At 42.1% G+C, this 18652-nt stretch overlaps 1 protein-coding gene across 2 annotated transcripts in view; it reads right to left on the bottom strand.

The window, feature by feature from the left end:
• The window catches only part of klhl5 (kelch-like family member 5), a 61593-nt gene that overhangs the window by 20100 nt on the left and 22841 nt on the right, over positions 1-18652 (bottom strand). The window contains exons 2-3 of one of the 2 annotated variants that reach the window (XM_080463900.1): positions 8319-9024; positions 4342-4530 (exon numbers count right to left, since the gene is read on the bottom strand). In XM_080463900.1, coding sequence (XP_080320026.1) covers positions 4342-4530; positions 8319-8917 — 788 coding nt within the window. In that variant the 5' untranslated portion in view covers positions 8918-9024. The remainder of the gene's footprint in view (positions 1-4341; positions 4531-8318; positions 9025-18652) is intronic. The other variant, XM_080463901.1, reaches the window with a different exon arrangement.

Genomic DNA, 18652 nt, shown 5'->3' with positions numbered 1-18652 from the left:
TCTCTGAAAGGTCATACATTTTACAAGAAGCAAAAGAGAGAAATAATTAATAGAACAAGGTCACAGCTGTAGTGCTCTTCCACTCTTATGCTTTATGTAGGCACTTTCTGTTTAGAGCCCATTTCAACTTTCCCATGGCAATAAAATGTCTCTTTTTGTTAAAAACTCATTGCTTTAATTATACTAAGCTTGTTATTTGAAAATTTTTGGTCTTTTTGTGCCAAATTCCCAAAAACAAATAAACAGACAAACAATTAAAAAAACACAACCCCAGCCAGATCTAATCCTGGCTTGCACTATAAAAAGACTTCCAGTTTGTGCAGCCACGGAGGAGATTATTCAGTTTTGCTTGTGTCAATCACAACAGCTTTTGGAGGAAATATAAAAAAAAAAAAAAAAAGAGTTGTACAGGAATATATATAAAATATGAGCTCGATATAAAATGTAATCGCATAAAGTGTCAGAGACATACGTTTTATGGTATAATGGAACCTAAGGGAGATAAAGGATGGAGAGGCCACTTCAAGGTGACATGAAGAAGACAGTTAATTAATTACCCTCTCTACAATCCATTATAAACCATTTTTCTGTGAAGGTAAAGGTAAGGTGCCACAACCATTAATATGTTGAAGAAATCCAACAGGATTGGAGGGTAATCATTTCTGTCCACGTTTTTTTCCGGTCCTACGTTAGTTAGCGAGACATTATTCTCAACAAATGACTCAAATGTCAGTAGTATATTTGAGCCGTCGTCATAACATGAGCTGACACTCATAAACACTCATATTCACGCCTCCAGTAAACTCTGAATAAAAGCCATGCCCACACAGGAGAAAGGTACCAAACTTGAACATGAGATTTTATCAATGTAAGGCGAGAGCACTAACCAAGAAACAATTGTATGACCATGCTAACTGACCACGAGGTTACGGTCAAGCCAAAATGCCACACATGGGCTCGTTTCAGCTTTGAGAAAACGTACTGTACGTTTCTCTGCTATTTATCGTTGCATAATATGTTGACCCTCAGAGTGTCAGTGCACAGTGATAGAGTGTATTGTAGGTGCTTTAAATTCACTAAAGGTGTTTGGTGTTTTAAAGTACTGACTGGACAAAAATATACATTTTAAGACGTCTCTGTATGTGGCGCCATGGTCGACAAACTCGAACTCATTCTGCACATGCTTATATTTCCCAGTGTGACCCTGGTACCTTGACACATATACTGAAGCAGAGCAGTGCTGCGTAGGTGTGTGTCTGAATGTGTGTGCACTGCACAGACAAAGATGTCAAAATACACTGGAGTCAGCAGGAAGTTGTTCAGTCATTAAAGCAGCCAGGTGTCTGGTTTTTATCCAGACCTCATCCTACCGCCTGCACACCTTCACTCACTCACGTACATTTCAAATTTTCGTGCATTTCAATTTCTGACTTGCTATGAGCGACACAATCTATATACAGGACTGGCTTATTTAGTCATGAACACAGATTCGCTGTGCCGAAGACCGAGATATGGCATGTGCAGTGTGACACTGCAATGGAAAAAGCTGAGACCAGACAAGATGCCGGATTCAGGAGAACAGGAAATGAACAAGCTGGACGCAGGAAATGAGAGCAAGAGTTGGAAAATGAACATGATGTCTGTTTGTGTCAGAGAGTGGATGTGCTGCCTGGTACGAAAATATAGCAATGGAAAAACATTGGAAAAAAACAGCAAGCAGGTGATGAGTGAGCTTCACATGACTTTTCTTTACACGTGCTGGAAAATAAGACCCGATGCAGCGCTTGTGAAATGTGGGGCAAAAGGCAGTTCACAAGACTCCGCTTTGTTCAGACCAACACGGATGTGCTTTTCCCAATTCTGCTTTCATGGAACATGCATTTGTGCGCATTTATCCATTTAAGTTGGTCTCAAAATGGCAGGCAATTGCAATGACAGCAATTTATTAGGCTCAAAGTTAATTGCACTGCTGACAAACTAAAACCGTGTTTTAAGGAAATAATGTAATGTTTCCTCTCTTGTTGGAGCACAGAGCACTATGCACACAGACAAAGGGCTCACAGCTTGCACACATTCAATTTGTTGTATATAGAGTTTATGGCAAAATGTCAGGAGTGGAAATCGCTTTTCTAAAATACGGCTATAAGTTGAAGCATTTGCTTAAATTTACATAAATATCAAATTTTCCTGATTACTTACACTATACCGCAAAACCAGTCACTATCTGACAACTGATGAAATAGTGAGTGGCCGGTCACACAGAAACAGCTGGTCTGCTACACAGCAGATATGATCAGTACATAGAGGCAAGTGTCTCTTTCTGTGCTGATTCACGTCAAAATCAAAACAGCGCTGGACCATATTGAATGAGCATTGAGGTTCCGTAAGAAAATATGAAATGACAATCCGACTGGCTTATTTTACATCATATGTCAAACACACCAATGAGTATATAACAGAATACTTCCAAGTACACGAATGAACCAACCAAAGTATCAGACAACCAATCTATTACCACAGAACCACAAATGTAAGTCGATGAGCACATGCGGAACCATGACTATATGCACACTTAGTAGTTTAAAATCTGTGTCACCAGTGAATTTAGACGTACAGATCTGGGAAAACAGTTCCCATTCACTGTGAAGAGGAGAGTCTCGAATGACGCAATGAAGGAAGCAGCTCTTAAGCGAACATGTTTGGGTTAACCAGATGCACACTGACAAAACCCAGTCTTTTCCCTCAAAGGGCCTTTTTTATATACAAACCTTTATAACCTTTTTCACAGTACAGCAGATGGCTGAGTCCCTAAGCATCTCTACAGGGCCTTACTGAACTTTCTCACACTCGAACTAGACGACCATGACTGCACCCTTTGTCTAAAATTACACAAGAACCACACTTATACACACCTATTGATCCACAGTAATGTTAAATAGAAGTAATAATGTACTTACAAAATCAGCAAAGGTAGCACGCACCGAGTTGTTGAGAGAAATAGTAATGTATTTATATGCAGTAAGCCCTCGGAGACTAAAGGTAACATTGTGCTAAACCGTTTTATGCATCGAGAGTTACAGTTTCCCTTAAAGTGCACTGTTTGCTAGAAACTCCAAAAGGAATATATACAGTAGCGATTCACAGTACGAGCGGCTGATTCGGTGTGAACATGTAAGATGGGGAGAGTGAGAGAAAGAGGATGAATGTTTTGTTTCCAGAAAAGTGCCTTTATCCTACACATATGATAAATCAATTGCAAACAAAACAACTACAAACAGTGATGTCTTACTCCTACCCCCTGGCCTCCACACACACACACACGTGCACCAACACACAGACACGCACAAGGATTCTCGAACAGCAGGATCTTTTGTTTGTCACCATCTGTGCCTGGAGGACTAAATCAAATGAGGCAGAAGAGGAAGGCGGTGAGGGAAAAGGAGTCTTTCTGCTGGTGGAGGACCACTTTTCCGTCTCATCCTTGTGCAGATGGACCCTGCTGCTACACCAGTGGCCCCATGCCCAGAGAGAAACAGCAACTGAGCAGTGCTGTGTTGGCTGTGAGGCACATGTTGTGTGTATGCGTGCGTGTAGCGTCTGATGCATGAGTCAGACACTCAGTCGATGGCAGTGTACTTATGAGTATGACTGTTGTTGACCTAATGGGCCGTGTGCGTGCGTGCGTGTGTGTGTGTGCGTGTGTGTGTGTGTGTGTCATGTTCATCTGTTTGTGTAGGTGGTGTGATGGAATTGGTTGCATTTGAAAAATACTTCAACTGCTTCTGCATGTTTGTTTGTAGACTGCCATTATACATTAATTTTCTGAAATCTTTCTTATGTAGTTAATAGATCCCCTCGAAATTGTTTGTGAATTTGGACTGTTGGTCATTAAGAAAAATCCTTAAAATGGTGCTATGTTTAGAAAAAAAGAAAAGGTTTAAAAAAACTAAATCACTGACCAAAACAATCACTTAATGAAGAAAAATACATATATATATATATATATATATATATATATATATATATATATATATATAAAACGAGAAGTACTGGCAAATATTTAAAAAAAAAATTTTTTTAATTGTGCTCATAAATTTAGTGTACTATCATTAAAAAAGTGTTTTGTGGTGCTGTACAGTGACCTGTGCAAATTTAAGTTGGACAACATAAGAGCAGGCCAAGGCCTGCTTTTCTGTGCATCATAATGAACTGAAGTGTTTGTGGCATGTCTTGCTGTCATCTGCCATTTGAGTTATTGTTATGTTGTTTCCATCACATTGAGTGCTATAAAAATGACCATAAATGATAATCAACTTTAAAGGGACACATGCTAAACCCTACCTGTGTGCAGGTATTCGTCTTTCTCCAGCCACCAGTATGACGTCACACAGTTGCCGAGCCCTCAGGTAGCCTTCCATCTTCCTGAAGGTAACGTCAGCGTGGGACAGGGCCGTGAACATGCAATCTTCGGGACACGCACATGGCTCCATTGACACGCACGAGGACAATGTGGCGCTGCTGTTGGACGTCCTGTGTCCACACGGTGACATGCACAGAAAGAAAGGCGTTGGCACAAACACACACGGACAAACACACAGGGAGAAGGAGACAGAAGGTTTGAGTTCATGGGTTCTCCTTTGTTCAAGACAAAGAGACAGATGTGTGGAGAGAGCTGTACGAGCTGCTTTGTGTCTCCCTTATATTTCATCTCTTTCTATTGTGTCGTTCCTTCACACGTATTCACTCTCTTACGGTTACTGTATGTTGCCACAAGCAGACAAAAGCTCTTTAATTGTCCAATTACAAGGAGTAAATGGCCAGATAAATTCAGCTCACTTAAAAGTGAATCTGCCAATTAAATAGCTGCGGGAGCTGAGCCCATAGGATGCGCAGCAATTTACTCTGCTCCCTAATGGTAACCAGTTGTCTTGTATCTACACCAACAACAAGTTACGAAGCGGCGTTTTGGTTTCAGTATTTATTCCTCACTCATGGAAATGTCAAACCTGGCAATTTTGATATTTCTTCCACAGAAAGCTGATGAGGTTTATGTGTAAATGTGCCTGGGCATGCATGATTATAAAGATAAGACTAACATACAGCTACCCAGTGAGTCATCAGCCATCATGCTCCCAAACCAGCATTTAATTTATGAGTGCCAGAGCTGCACTTCAAATTTTAATTTAACAAGAGAAGTTGCTGGACTGCCCCACAGCACAAAGACATAAAAAGAAACCGATCCTCAAAGAATCATATCGTTTGCATTTCCACACTGCCTTTCCCTATCCAAAGCTGCTGCAACTGTCCAAAACTGCACTTTTGTCAAAAGGTATCCTATCAGAAATAAACAAGGAGGCGAGAAAGAATCCCAGAATTTTTTTTTTTTAAAAAGACACGCATCAGAAATATTGTTTTCAGTGAACATATTAAATGATTTTTTTTTAAAAAGATTATAACATTACAACCATTCTCTAAATTGTGGTGTATTTTTTAAGATTTGGTAGATAAACTTTTATCACAAAACTCAAAGACCTTCTAATTATACAATGTTACGTGAATCTCAGGAAGTTGCAAACTCATTGGACAGAAGTGGAACTCACAGTATCGGCATAACATCCAGACCTGCTGAAGTTGCAATTCAGGAATGTGTGATAATACAATATTAATATAATAACTTTAGCATATTTGATATAGGTGCTTTCCCAAGAGGCAGACGTCCTCTCAATGCAACTGTCAAACTGTGAGCATAAACTATGTCTGGCAGGAATGCATGTAATTGACTTGACTTTGTAAGCATGGACACATTCAGGCTTGTGTGTGGGCTGTTGTTGATGTGTTATAGCAGGAGTCATGTTTCCTCTGTCCTGTACCTACTTTAATCTCGTCACTCACTCATTTCATTTCACTTCATCTCATCATCATCCTTCACTTTCTCTCCTCTCCGTCCTGATGTGGCTCTCGGAGGAAGGCTTTCTGGCTTGCTTTCCTCCCCTCTGGTGTGTGAGTGTTTGTGTAAAGTTGCATGTAGACGAATGGTGTGGCCAAATACTGCCGAAGGAAATGACTTTGAAGTGGGGTAACTCAGCCCCCACTCCTCCCGTCCCTTTAACTGAGCCTGGCAAACACTCAATGTGGTCAGAGAGAAAGAGAGAGGAGAAAGAGGGAATGCATCTGGGGCAAATCAAACCCATGCAGCCAGATTTTTTAAACCCCCGCACCAGGCAAGGGCACTCACCCATGGGTCATTCAGTCTCCCCTTTCCCTGCCAGTCACTCCCTCTTACATTTGAACACGCACTTCTCAACACGTTAGCAGGGAAAAAGGAGCGGCCACATGAATGACCAAGGGTGGGCAGAGAGACAAATATGGGCCAGAAAGAGAGAGAGAAAGAGAGAGAGAGAGAGAGAGAGAGAGAGGGGTAAGTAAAAGAGGCACACCAGGACTGAATAGAGGAAAAAGCTGGGTGGGGTGTAAAAGTAAAGGGGAGAGGAGGAGACAAGTGGAGTGAAGCCAAGCAAGAGCCTTCAACCACTCTGGGATTCACCGCGCGTCCCTTCCCATGATCCCATTTGGGATTCTGCCACCCGTATTCTTGGAGCATCAGACTGTACACAGGCGCACTCTGTGGGAGAGGATGAATCGCATACAGGAGGAGATACACACACGCATGCACATCACAAAACAAACACGCTCAGAGCTTCACATGTATGGTAAGACAAACTAATATCCCTGTTGGTATGGCAACCGTGTTATGTGCAAAGACACGGCTATATTCATGAACATGTACAATACGCACGGAAAATCCAATCAGACAGACGCTATGAATTTTTCTTTGCATATGCTAACGAGGCACGTGACTGTGTGAATGTGCGTTATTATTCAGCAGGACCAATTTTCCGTGTAAGCGCTGCCAGAGTTCCATCATCACTTAAGATGTGACATCAAGCCTTGAATAACAATAGGTAGTTTTGAAATAAAAATTCTCTTCATTCTCTTCACTTGAGCACAGAAGAAAAAAAAAAAAAGCATTTGAAATAAAACAGCATTGGATATTAATCAATTAAAAAAATATTACTTCAAGTTTCCACTGAAATCTATTTTAAATTGTGCCTGGAGTCCAATAAATCATTTATATTTTCTGATGCGAGTGTGGGGAACACAGTGAAAGGGGGCTTTCAAACTCTTCATTTTACCAATATAGGTAATACACCCATAAACTGCTTTTACATTCAAAGCTGCATCCAAAACACATAAATCTGAAGGATACAAGTTATGACGTCCTAATGGCTTTGTCTTTGCTGTATAAAATGCCTATTTGCAGCACTACAGCTGGATGGCCACACCACTATCAGTTATGTGCACACAAACAAGTTGAACACGAAGGATTATGAATAAGAGGTTCAGAATCAAGACACTGCAAACAAAACATTATAAATGTCAAGCACAGAAGGCTGTATGGCTTTATGCAGAGTGTTGTGATTCGGCTCTGAAAAGGCCATGTTCATCTGCGTTTTCCTACCACTTCTGTTCAGTGTGCATCCTGGATAATGGAGCCTCATTAAGAGGTTGAATGGAGAAATCAGTGGACCACACGCTGTCCCATAGGTACCCAGCCATCATTTTCTCTCTTCCTCTTTCCGCCCGTCTGTTTGTTAAGAGGGGCTGCTGCGAACTGTCTAAACAGCCTCTGGCTTTGTAAATCTCTCCTTCATTCACCTCATTCTATTAATTATGCAGTTCCCATTTGCAATGTGTGTGATGCTGATGAATATTAAATATATTAAAGAGGTGAACACCAGATTACATTAAATAATAACCAGAACACAGCATTTAAATTAGGCGATAATTCATCAAATTATACAAAATTAAAATGTTTTTCCCTAGAACAGATGCTTAAAGGTAATGACACAGACATATATCAACTTTTTTTTTTCTTTTCTTTTTTTTTTAAGTGAATTGGACATCTTTATTAGAGCACAACTTCATCTGCTGTGCAATAATCTTAGGCATTCGGGAACATGCATTATAACACAGCAAGAGTCACCCTGAAGAAGAAATGTTCTGTTTCCCAGTGTCTTACAGATTTGAGATGAGGTGTGGCTGGTAGGAGATGCTGAGAGTGGCAGCAGGGGGTTGGTGTTTGTGTTCACTTTGGTTCGGAGGTAGAAGAAGCGTTTTTTGTCTCGAAGTGGGAGTGCTCAACAAACTGTGTTTTCTACAATTCTACAATGAAAGCGGATCTCGTGCAAACATGCACGCGTCTTTTTAGAACTTTCAAGTACAAACTGCCGAAAGTAAAAGCAGCATCTCCATCCTACCTGCAGGAGCTGGAGTCAGTCTCCGGGTGGTGGTGGTTGTCCTCGGTGCCCGCCGCCGCGGCCGCCGCCGCCGCCGTCGCCTCCTCTTCTTCAGCCCCAACGTGAGCGGAAGGCTCGGGTGCCACCAGGAGGACCGGGGCTTCAGCGGGGGGGTCCATGCTGGACAGGGGGCGAGGGCGACGATGGAGCGGCGGGGACACCCACGACACCGCCGCGGCGGAGCTTCTACACTCAGGCTGGCTGAAGGAGCGGGGACAGGAGCCCCCCGTCGCCCCAGCTGCCGCTCCTCCCGGTCCGCACCGACTCCCCGCCGGATCACCAAACTTTCTCCCGTTACACAGGTTCGACCCTGCGCTGCCGCTGGCCACCAGGCAGCTGTGACTCGGGTTCACGCTGGCGGAATTCGAGTTGCTGCCGCCGCTAACTGAAGGTCCGTCTCCGGAGGTGGCACCCGCTCTCCTCCCGGCGAAGTACTCTCCGAGCGGCGGGGAGTGAGGCGGAGGGACGGCGGGGTGGCCGAACCACCTCCATCGGATCCGGAGGATCTGCTTTACATCGAACTCCTTCCGCGAGGAAGAGCCCGAGCCGCTACTCGACATTCCAGGGCTCGACACGAGGAAATGGCGGGGAGATCCCGTGCCGCTCTGCCGTTAAAGCCGTACACACTGTGCGTCTCTCCTGGCAACCGCACGCCCGGTAACCGAGACTGGAGGAACGAGCGGTGTATAGCGGAGTATATGGAGAGAGAGAGAGAGAGAGAGAGAGAGAGAGAGAGAGAGAGAGAGAGAGAGAGAGAGAGAGAGAGAGCGAGAGCGATGTTCTCACAGTCCCGAAACCAACCACAAACATCTGTCACAAGGACAAACTAATGTCACATTTCTGCCAAGTATGCAATCCAATACAAAGGCATGGAGGAGTGCTGATTACCATCATCATCATCATCATCATCATCTTCATCATCATCATCATCATCATCATCATCATCATCATCATCATCATCATCATCATCATCACTATTCAACAGGCCACACCATAAATCATTAAATTAATAGACATATTAATACATACTAGCCACAAAGACAAGCACCAGAGGTGTCAGACCTACTTCGTCTGATCCAAGAAATACAGACTGAAACTCAGACAACAGAATTTTACCATAGAAAAAGCTTTATTTTGTAAACTTAGTTTTTTACAGATAAAAGTAAAATGATAAAAAACAAAAAAAAGATGCACAAAGTGCTGAATTAAACATGGGTTTATCTGAAAAATTGCCCAAATGATACAGAATACAAATCTTATGACGTTAAAATTAAAAAATGGAATAAATAACAACAATGTGGCTCAAGATAACCTTAAAGAAACTCAAAGTGGCTAAAGTGTAAAGTGAAATCAAAAGTCTCATAAAAAAATGAATCAATCCACTCTAAATGAACCAATGACCTAAAACATCAAAAACACTGGACATGTTTTCAGTGTGCCTACTCTGAGACAACACAAACCAACATCAAAAAAAAATGCTGAAATTGCCTAAATGAGGCAAAACATCACTATGAAATAAATAACTTGTGCCGCAAAAGAAAAACCATTACCTCAAGGATACACTGATACTGACACAAAACATATTGAGGAGACACAACCAAACCTGGCATATGTGTCGCATTGTATTGTATTGAATAGTATGAAACTGAAGAGTACCATATTACATCATATAATATGACATTGTATCATATTGCATCATATCATAGTGAACAGTATGGTATCTCATTATGTCACTTTGTATCACTTTACACACTGTATTGTACCCTATTGTGTGGTATGGTACCACATTCTATGATAAACCTATTTAACTAACTGAGTTCTCCAAATTAACAGATTAAGTCAGCTTTGAGGTAAACTGGCCGAAGTTTGTGTGATTTCTTCATAATTTCAAATCTTCTTATGATGAGCACAGTAAAATTGGCTAGGAGGCCCAAAAAATCCACCCCTTGTTGTAAGTTTCATATTCAAGTCTACTTGAACTGTCACTATTTCATAATTCCCTTCAAAAAGATTGGTAATAAAGAGCTCTATGGTCATGAGGGGGGTAAGGGTTTAAAGGTCGGGGCAAAAAAGACAAAAATAAGCTTCTTAAAGAATATTAGTTCATTCATGCTATTCTTTCAGTGCTTTTCTCTTTGTGTCTGTTCATCTCATCGACCTCTCAAAAGTCACATGCTGTTGGCAAGCATGCTGCACATTTTCATCCCCATTTGTTTTTTGACACTGAAAGCAGAAAATAACCAGCATTGCTTTGAATCACTATGGTAGAGGACCTGAGTGTCCTTGAAAAATAAATTTCACTTGAGTACCACCCACTATTATATATTGTATTTTTACACGCACACGCGCACGCACACCTCTCTCTGGGCTTTTTTTTTTTTTTTTACATCTCATTCCTCTTTCCCCACCATCTCTCCACAAGCCATTACTCTTTCCCATTCATTACTGCTCTTCCTTCCCATCCACCTTTCTTTCCATCCCCTTCATCTGCAATGCAGCAGCTATTCATAGATAGTAATGATCAGTGGGAGTGGGTCCTGCGGGAGCCATCCCATCCAGACGCCCGGGGCACCCAGCAGACCAGCCAGCCTGAACCTTCTCCACTTTCTACTGAAACCTTGGGACGACCACAGGATGTGCTGGTGCCGCGGCGCTGGAGCAGTGTGGTGCGGATGAAGTCCTACAAACAGGCGAGGAGGGATGCTTTAGGAGCCCCACTCCAGTGAAAATCAATAAGTCAAACAGCCCAGGTCAATTTGTGAATTACACAGACGGGAAATGTGTTACTCATAAATTGGCCCAGAAGAGAAACAGCCAGACCGGGAAACATTTTGTTTTCTCCATAAATAAATGGCTGAGAGGAGCAGCTACATATGACCAATTTAACTTTTACTGTGTTTGCCAGGTTCTGAGTGAGGGGGCTTTTCTTCAGTTTTAGGATGTGCTGATGACTAACTGTGGGACTACCCTGCTGCTCTATCAGATCAATGCAACCAAGTCAATACACACACAGACACACACAAGTCAGGACGGTGCAGAAGCATGAATACAAGCAGCAGCAACGTTACGACAAAGAAAAACCAGAAATAACAAAGACTCAGAGAAGCAAGAGTCGAGTAAGCATGAACATGTTGACTTCTTGTGAAATGTGCACAGATACACATGTAGCTGAAATAGATATTTCATTAAAACTCCTTTTGATAAAAATGTATTAACCTTAGAGAGCATGTACCCAATTCCATATGGATATTGTTGTCAAACACAAAATTACAAATCAAAGGTAAAGACATCAGTTTTTCTATAAATCTTTCACAGCTTCTAAATCTACATGCTGGAACTATTCCTGCTGGGGCTAACTTAGAGAGAAAAACAATCACACAGGGTTACAGTCATTGAACCTGCAACCTTTCAAATTGACAAATGACCTGCTCTACCTACTGAGCCATAGCCCCACTTTTTTAACTCGAACTTGAATACTCACTTGGCAAGGCACCGGGTGTCTTTTTTGACCAGGCACAAGACACGGGTGTCAACTCAGGCTACATATTCTGCCAAATGATTTATGTTGGGTCAACCATCCAATCAAGTTTCCACTCACTTACTTTAGTAGAAAGTAATGTTATCCTGACTAATACTCAACTGTTTTAACCTCAGCTCCTCTCAGGGCCTTCACTAAGTGGCACTTTCTCAGCTAGAGGCTGGAAACATTGAGGACTCAGTGGAGCTGTAATGGTTTCCAGCGGTCGTGGCAAAGTTTCCAATCACTGTATCAACTTACAATAGAACAATGAACAGTAAGAGTAATTCAAAAATGAATACATAAACAAAAAAAAAATCACTTCATAAAAAGTCAGAATGGACTGAGAGGTCAACTTGTGCAGGGGTCCCTTAGCCTGAAAACTCCACTTCAGACATCAAATATAAATATGTTCTTGCAACAATGCATGTGAAAAAGCCATTTACCCTTTGAAACAATGAATAAAATGAACACCAGGGCCAAAGACTACATAGAAATGAACTTTTATGAGTAAGTGTAACTCAGCTCACATAATACATTTCAATTATATTTAACTTCACGGAGAAGGTTTTTCCTGGGCTTGTGTGGTTTTTCTCCTGGAACTCTGGTTTCCTCCTACAGTCCACAACATGCATTTGAGGTTCAGTTTATGATTATAACTATGATTGCTTATTGTTGTGAAAGCGAGTGTGTGTTTGTCCCTCTGTGTTTGCCCTGTGATGGCATGAAGATCAATCCTCCATATACATCGCCTTCGCCCATAATCAACTGAAATCTACCTTGCAACCTAAAGTGGTATGCAAACTGGCAGGGTGCATAGTGAGGTCGATGTTTTACACGATAACCTTGAGGGTGACCATGTGTCAGCATATTTTGCTTTGACCTTAATCATCTGAATGTTTACACCATACATACTTGAACAAGGTCTACAATAGAAAGCATTAAACAGACTGTTTGGCGAGATGGATGTTTGTCCGGTTTCATTTTTAATGGTGGCTAAATTATTAATGTGTTTACCCAGGTTGCTTATTGATTTACTTCCCTATTTCTTGTCCGAGTATAAATTCTGCGGCAGCATCACGTTGGCCACGTTCCTTGTTGCTTCACGCCATATTTACATCAACTTGTGTTCTGGGAAAACAGAATTAATTTATTTCACATTTCATTCATATGCTGCTGTGTGAAAGAGCTCAGGTATTAAATACTTATCTGGACTGCTTTATAACTCTGCTTTTTACATTTCCAAACAGTAAACGTGAGCCCTTACTGAGCCATATATGGTTGTAAAAAAAAAAGCTGGAGACCCAGAGAGCAAACCAATCTGTTTCTGCAACACTCGCTATGGAAATGCCGTCTTGTTACTGGGGGATGCTGGGAATGAGGCTCTGAGGAGAAATGAAGCAGAGGAATGACGAGCCATTCAGCTCCAGTCTCCTACAGTTCGATATAATCATGGGTCACTTGGCAGGAGCCTCCTTGAGCTGCCTACAGTTATTGGTCTCCTGGCTGTGGTAGTCGGTGGCTATCACTCAAAACTCACTGGTACACCTTTACGGCTTTACGGCAGTCAAGGCACGCACACACGCATTTATGCACACACGAGGATGAAGGCACAAACTAAATCCCTTTCATACACACTTCACACTTCATAACCATCCTGTTTATGAGCATTCACACATGCAGGCATGCCCGCTCACGACAACAAGCACAGAAGCAAAAGTCAGCCTGTTTATGCCCACCTTGTAGCTTCTGTATAAGCATTCGGCTACACACGCTTACACTCGCGTAAATACAAATACACAGCCATATAAAAACAGGTAGCAGCCATCTGGGAAAAGCTGTCGTAAAACGCCTTTTATGGGACCAGAAAGTGAAACATTATCTGTCTGGCCTGGCTGTGATGATCAGCTCATCTGTCATGGCTGATGTTCACCCTCAAACAGCCTTCTTCCAATCTCATTCGATCTCTTACCCTCTTTCCTGTCTGCTGTCTTTCCCTTCATTTTATAGGGTTTTGAATACCTCCCTCTACCCCGTCCTTACCTCCCACAAATTCTCTCGGCTTTTCTTCCCAACCTCCTTCCCAACCTCAATTTTCTGTTCCACATCTCTGCTATTATACTGTGACACACATGGAAATGCATGAGTGTGTGCACGTGTGTGTGTATTTGTGATGATGACATTTTCCTGCTTATTCCCTGAGGTGTGGACCTACAGGGACAGTGTTGATGCCATTGCTCTATATAAGCTCAAAGTGACATACACACATCATGACTTGTGCTCAAGTCTCTGCACAAACACACTCAGGAAAGATATAAACCATAGATCCACTTATACATTCTGCATGCATACACATAAAAACACAAGGGTGTACTTTCATTCAAATCACGGCTTCTTCATCTCACACACACACACACACACACACACACACACACACACACACACACACACACACACACACACACACACACACACACACACACACACACACACACACACACACACATATTGTCTGCTGGTACTGTAGTTGCAGGCGACTCCGTCCTTGAGACTCAAAGCCGGCTCAGACCGGCCAAGCAAATAATTACCTCTCCACATTGCCACACCAACCCCGCCCAGTGTGTGTGTGTGTGTGTGTGCCTGGGAATGTGTGGGGATAGAGAGCGAGAGCGATAGATAGAGAGAGAGAGAGAGAGAGAGAGCGAGAGAGAGAGAGAGAGAGAGAGAGAGCGAGAGAGAGAGAGAGAGAGAGAGAGAGAGAGAGAGAGAGAGAGAGAGAGCGAGAGAGAGAGAGAGAGCGAGAGAGAGAGAGAGAGAGAGAGAGAGAGAGAGAGAGAGAGAGAGAGAGAGAGAGAGAGAGAGAGAGAGAGCGAGAGAGAGCGAGAGAGAGAGCGAGAGAGAGATTGCAATCAACTTCATGTGGTGGCACAGTAGTCAATATTATTGAGTAGGAAATTAATTTCCCTCCGACCAAAGGTAAGACAAACAGAAGGAAAGGAAACGTAATGTCTGAGAATGTGTGCACTGTGAAATTAAAAAGCTAATAAATGTCATTCTAAGTCCTTTTCAAGCTTTTTCCAAAATAGCAAAAACACATTCAGCATCATCACAATGGAAACAGTACAAATGGCAAATGGACAACATCTTCAGTCATGCAAATGTGGTGCAGCCTGACAAAGATTGTCATTGTAACTTAAAATTGAGTTGTTGATCATATTTTGTCATACAATTTCATTTTGTTGAGAGAAACAATACTATTGCACTCGAAGGTAAGCCCAAACAAAATATCTCATCACTAAAATAAGGTGTTCTGGACCATTATCTTTCTAACCCAATTAAGACCTGCGCGTCTCCCTTTATGGTGACTTGCATTGTTGACGTGCCACTCCCTTTATAGCTGCATGTGATGCGATATCGCTTTCTCCCACATGTATTTCTGCAGGTCATGTTGCAATTCACCGAGTGGAGATCTTTAAAATGATAACAACATCTAAAATACATTAAAGCTGCATTCGGCACTTGAGGGAAAATTGCAGGTTTTAATGGGTTCTGATGCATAAGACGCCAGATATTTCTGTGGGAGTGATGAGATCATTTTTTCTTCAGAATGTAAATTTCTTCAGTGGGAAAACATTAAGTTGGGCCATTTTGTCAACAAAGAGATTATTTTATTATCTAAAGTGACAAACAATTTAACCAAACAATATTTTCTGAGCAGATGGAGTTGATAATACAACTGGTTTAACATTCAAAGAAAGCAGTTTACTCCACTCCTTCTGTAAACAACCATTGGTGTGTTAAATTAATGAAGATCCTCTTTAAAGTTAGTTGTGATCGAAATGCATTCTGGCAGGGAGTCCTTAAATATATGATAGTATATGTGTGTGTGTGTGTGTGTGTGTGTGTGTGTGTGTGTGTGTGTGTGTGTGTGTGTGTGTGTGTGTGTGTGTGTGTGTGTGTGTGTGTGTGTGTGTGTGTGTGTGTGTGTGTGTTTTAAATAAAATGCAGACCACCTTCAGCTGGTAATTTCCCTCTTATCCTCCATCACATCAGTCAATAGCAGAACCACACAGATCAAGGACGGCACTCTCTGTGGTCCGTGTATGTGTGTGTATTGTGTGTGTATTGTGTGTGTATTGTGTGTGTATTGGGCTCCATTTGCATGCAGGAAGAGTGTGTTTTAGCTCCAGATGGACTATGTTGTCCCAGTTTTCTGATAAGTAACTAACAGGAGAGATGAAAGAATGAACGGCTCACTTTGCTGCTCCTCCCTCACTCTCGCTTTCCCTCTTTCATACTCACATTTCTGTGTTATCCAATAATATGCACACACCAAAGTAAATGCAGGCGAATCAATGTGACCTCACCCCGCTCTGGAGCAGTACACCCTCGTCGCTAATGCCTCCTTCTATTTTCCTACACATCTTTTGATTATGCCTGCACAATCCATCCTCTGTCCATTCACTGAGTTCCCCCTCTTGCTTCTCTCTCATCTGTTAGCCTTGTTCTCTGATTCCTTTTCTGTCCTCTGCCCTTCAAGAGCCAGAATAACTCTGTGAGAAAAGCCAGTATTAATTATGTGTGTCTCATGTGCATGACTAATAGAGGGTTTCAGTGCATATACAGTCGATTGCAATGAGTGGGAGTAAAAGTAAGAAAGACAGGCAGAGAGCGAAAGCAACTGAGTGTCTTTGTGATCTGAAGCATGGGAGCACAGTAGGCAAAGATCAAAACACCCAAATGACCTACAATTACATCTGCGCTATAAAATGACACAGAGTGACACATGTGCACATAGTGTACGTGGAGACACACACTGCATCTAATGTATTACAGTGGAAGCTTCCATTCAGCTCCCTCTCTGACACACTTTCACTGCCATGTTTTATTAACACAAATGCAGAGAGAAAACGTGTGAAAAGCTAAATTCATGTGGACTATAAAGAGGCGTTTTCCTACCACATCTGGGAGGCGGGGAATTGAATTCCAACAATACGCGCAAACAAGGCTTCAGACTAACCAAGTGTGAACCAAAGTGCCCAATTATTTCAAATCCACGCCTGTTACTGGGGGAAGAGAAAGTAGCTTGTTCCTTTTTGCACATCACCTGGACGTGCACGCGTGCGCGTGCACTCCTAATGGGCGAGGTCTGGCTTGCCAGTTCTGATTCCTTAATTGCTTGAGAAGATGGAGAGAGCATAAAAGCAGGGAGTGAAAAAGCTAACTGCAAAATTTAACCACATTTGTTGAGTGGTGCATCTGCTAAGCAGATTTAGGGGGAGGAGGAGGAGGAAGAGGAGGAGGAAGATGAAGGCAGCTGTGGTTGAAAAACAAGGGCTTCTAGCTCTCATGCAATCTAATCAAACTCCATGTTGAATAATCTCCAACTGTACAGCCATGTGTGTAGATGTTGTGAGTGCAGGCTGCCACAGTTGGGCCAGACATTTAACGCTGGTGTGTTTTCCTGCTCAAACACACGTTTGCTACCCTGCAGCGACTGAAAAAAAAAAAACCTTGCAGGTTTACAAGCTGTTGTAAGGTTATATGACCCACAATAAATCACAAATTTGTTTCTATCAGCTCCGACTTTATTGATAACAAACTGGATTGATCAGTCAATATGTTGGCCACATAAAAGCCGTGACCAATTTCCCATTAATCCCACAAACATTCGATATTGTACCAAGGGAGAATATTGCTATATGCTGCAAAATGACACATCTATTTAACCAGAGCAGGGAAAGGGCTGGATTCTATGCTAACGATTCTATGCCCCCCCCCCCACACACACACACACACAACCAAGCATTTGGTGCCAGGATTGTATATTTTCAGGTATTTCGGAGAGGACTAAGTGAACCAAAACAATTAATACACAATGAAACCAAATCAATGACCTGAAATATATTCAATTTATACCTGTGAACCATTCCACAGCACACCCAACTTAAGGACCATGATGTATGAAATATATTACAATGCATATAAAACCAATAATATAACCTATTTTAGTTTTGTACAGTAGAGGAGGGGAAAAGGTCAAAGGATTAACATAAATGCAAATAACATAAAAAGAGGGTGGCATTATTATTTATGGAACAGTAGTGTGGCATTTTTACCGGGGCAGCCTCACAGAATCCAAAGACATTGACCGATGAAGTAGAACAGTAATCAAGATAAAAACTTTTGTGTGGACAGAATTTCTAAAAACAAGATTCTCATGGTTACATAAATTACATGTTGGTCTGCAAAATGACACTAATTCTCATGTTTATGTGTTTGTGTGTGCACATAGGCATGCGTCGGGTGGGGTGTTTACTGCTGTTAAAATCGCTGAGGCATGAAGTTTGCAGCTGCACACAACAGGAGATAATACACATCTTGAATTATTGATAGAAATGAAAACAACTCTATTTTTCTTTCTAACTTCTCTCTCTCTCTCTTTAACCGTCCCCTCTCCTGTCCTTTCACTCCTTCACTTGTTTGTCTGTTTAACAGCACTTTAATGACGGGAACACTCCCACTTTTAATTAAGTTTGTAGTCAAATGTACACACGTCCAGTGAATCAGGTCTCTATTGTCAGATGTGTGTGTGTGTGTGTGTGTGTGTGTGTGTGTGTGTGTGTGTGTGTGTGTGTGTGTGTGTGTGTGTGTGTGTGTGTGTGTGTGCGTGCGTGCGTGTGCGTGTGTGTCTATAGGCTCTCAGGTCTTAATGCAGGGCAGGTGGCAGGTGTACAGAATCGCAAAGTGCTTGCTGTGCAATTTGTCAATGCTCCAC

Source organism: Lipophrys pholis (genome assembly GCF_963383615.2).
Source record: "Lipophrys pholis genome assembly, chromosome: 5".
Lineage (NCBI taxonomy): Eukaryota > Metazoa > Chordata > Actinopteri > Blenniiformes > Blenniidae > Lipophrys > Lipophrys pholis.
The sequence above is the reverse complement of the archived record's forward strand: the minus strand, read 5'-3'. Positions and strand labels throughout refer to the sequence as shown.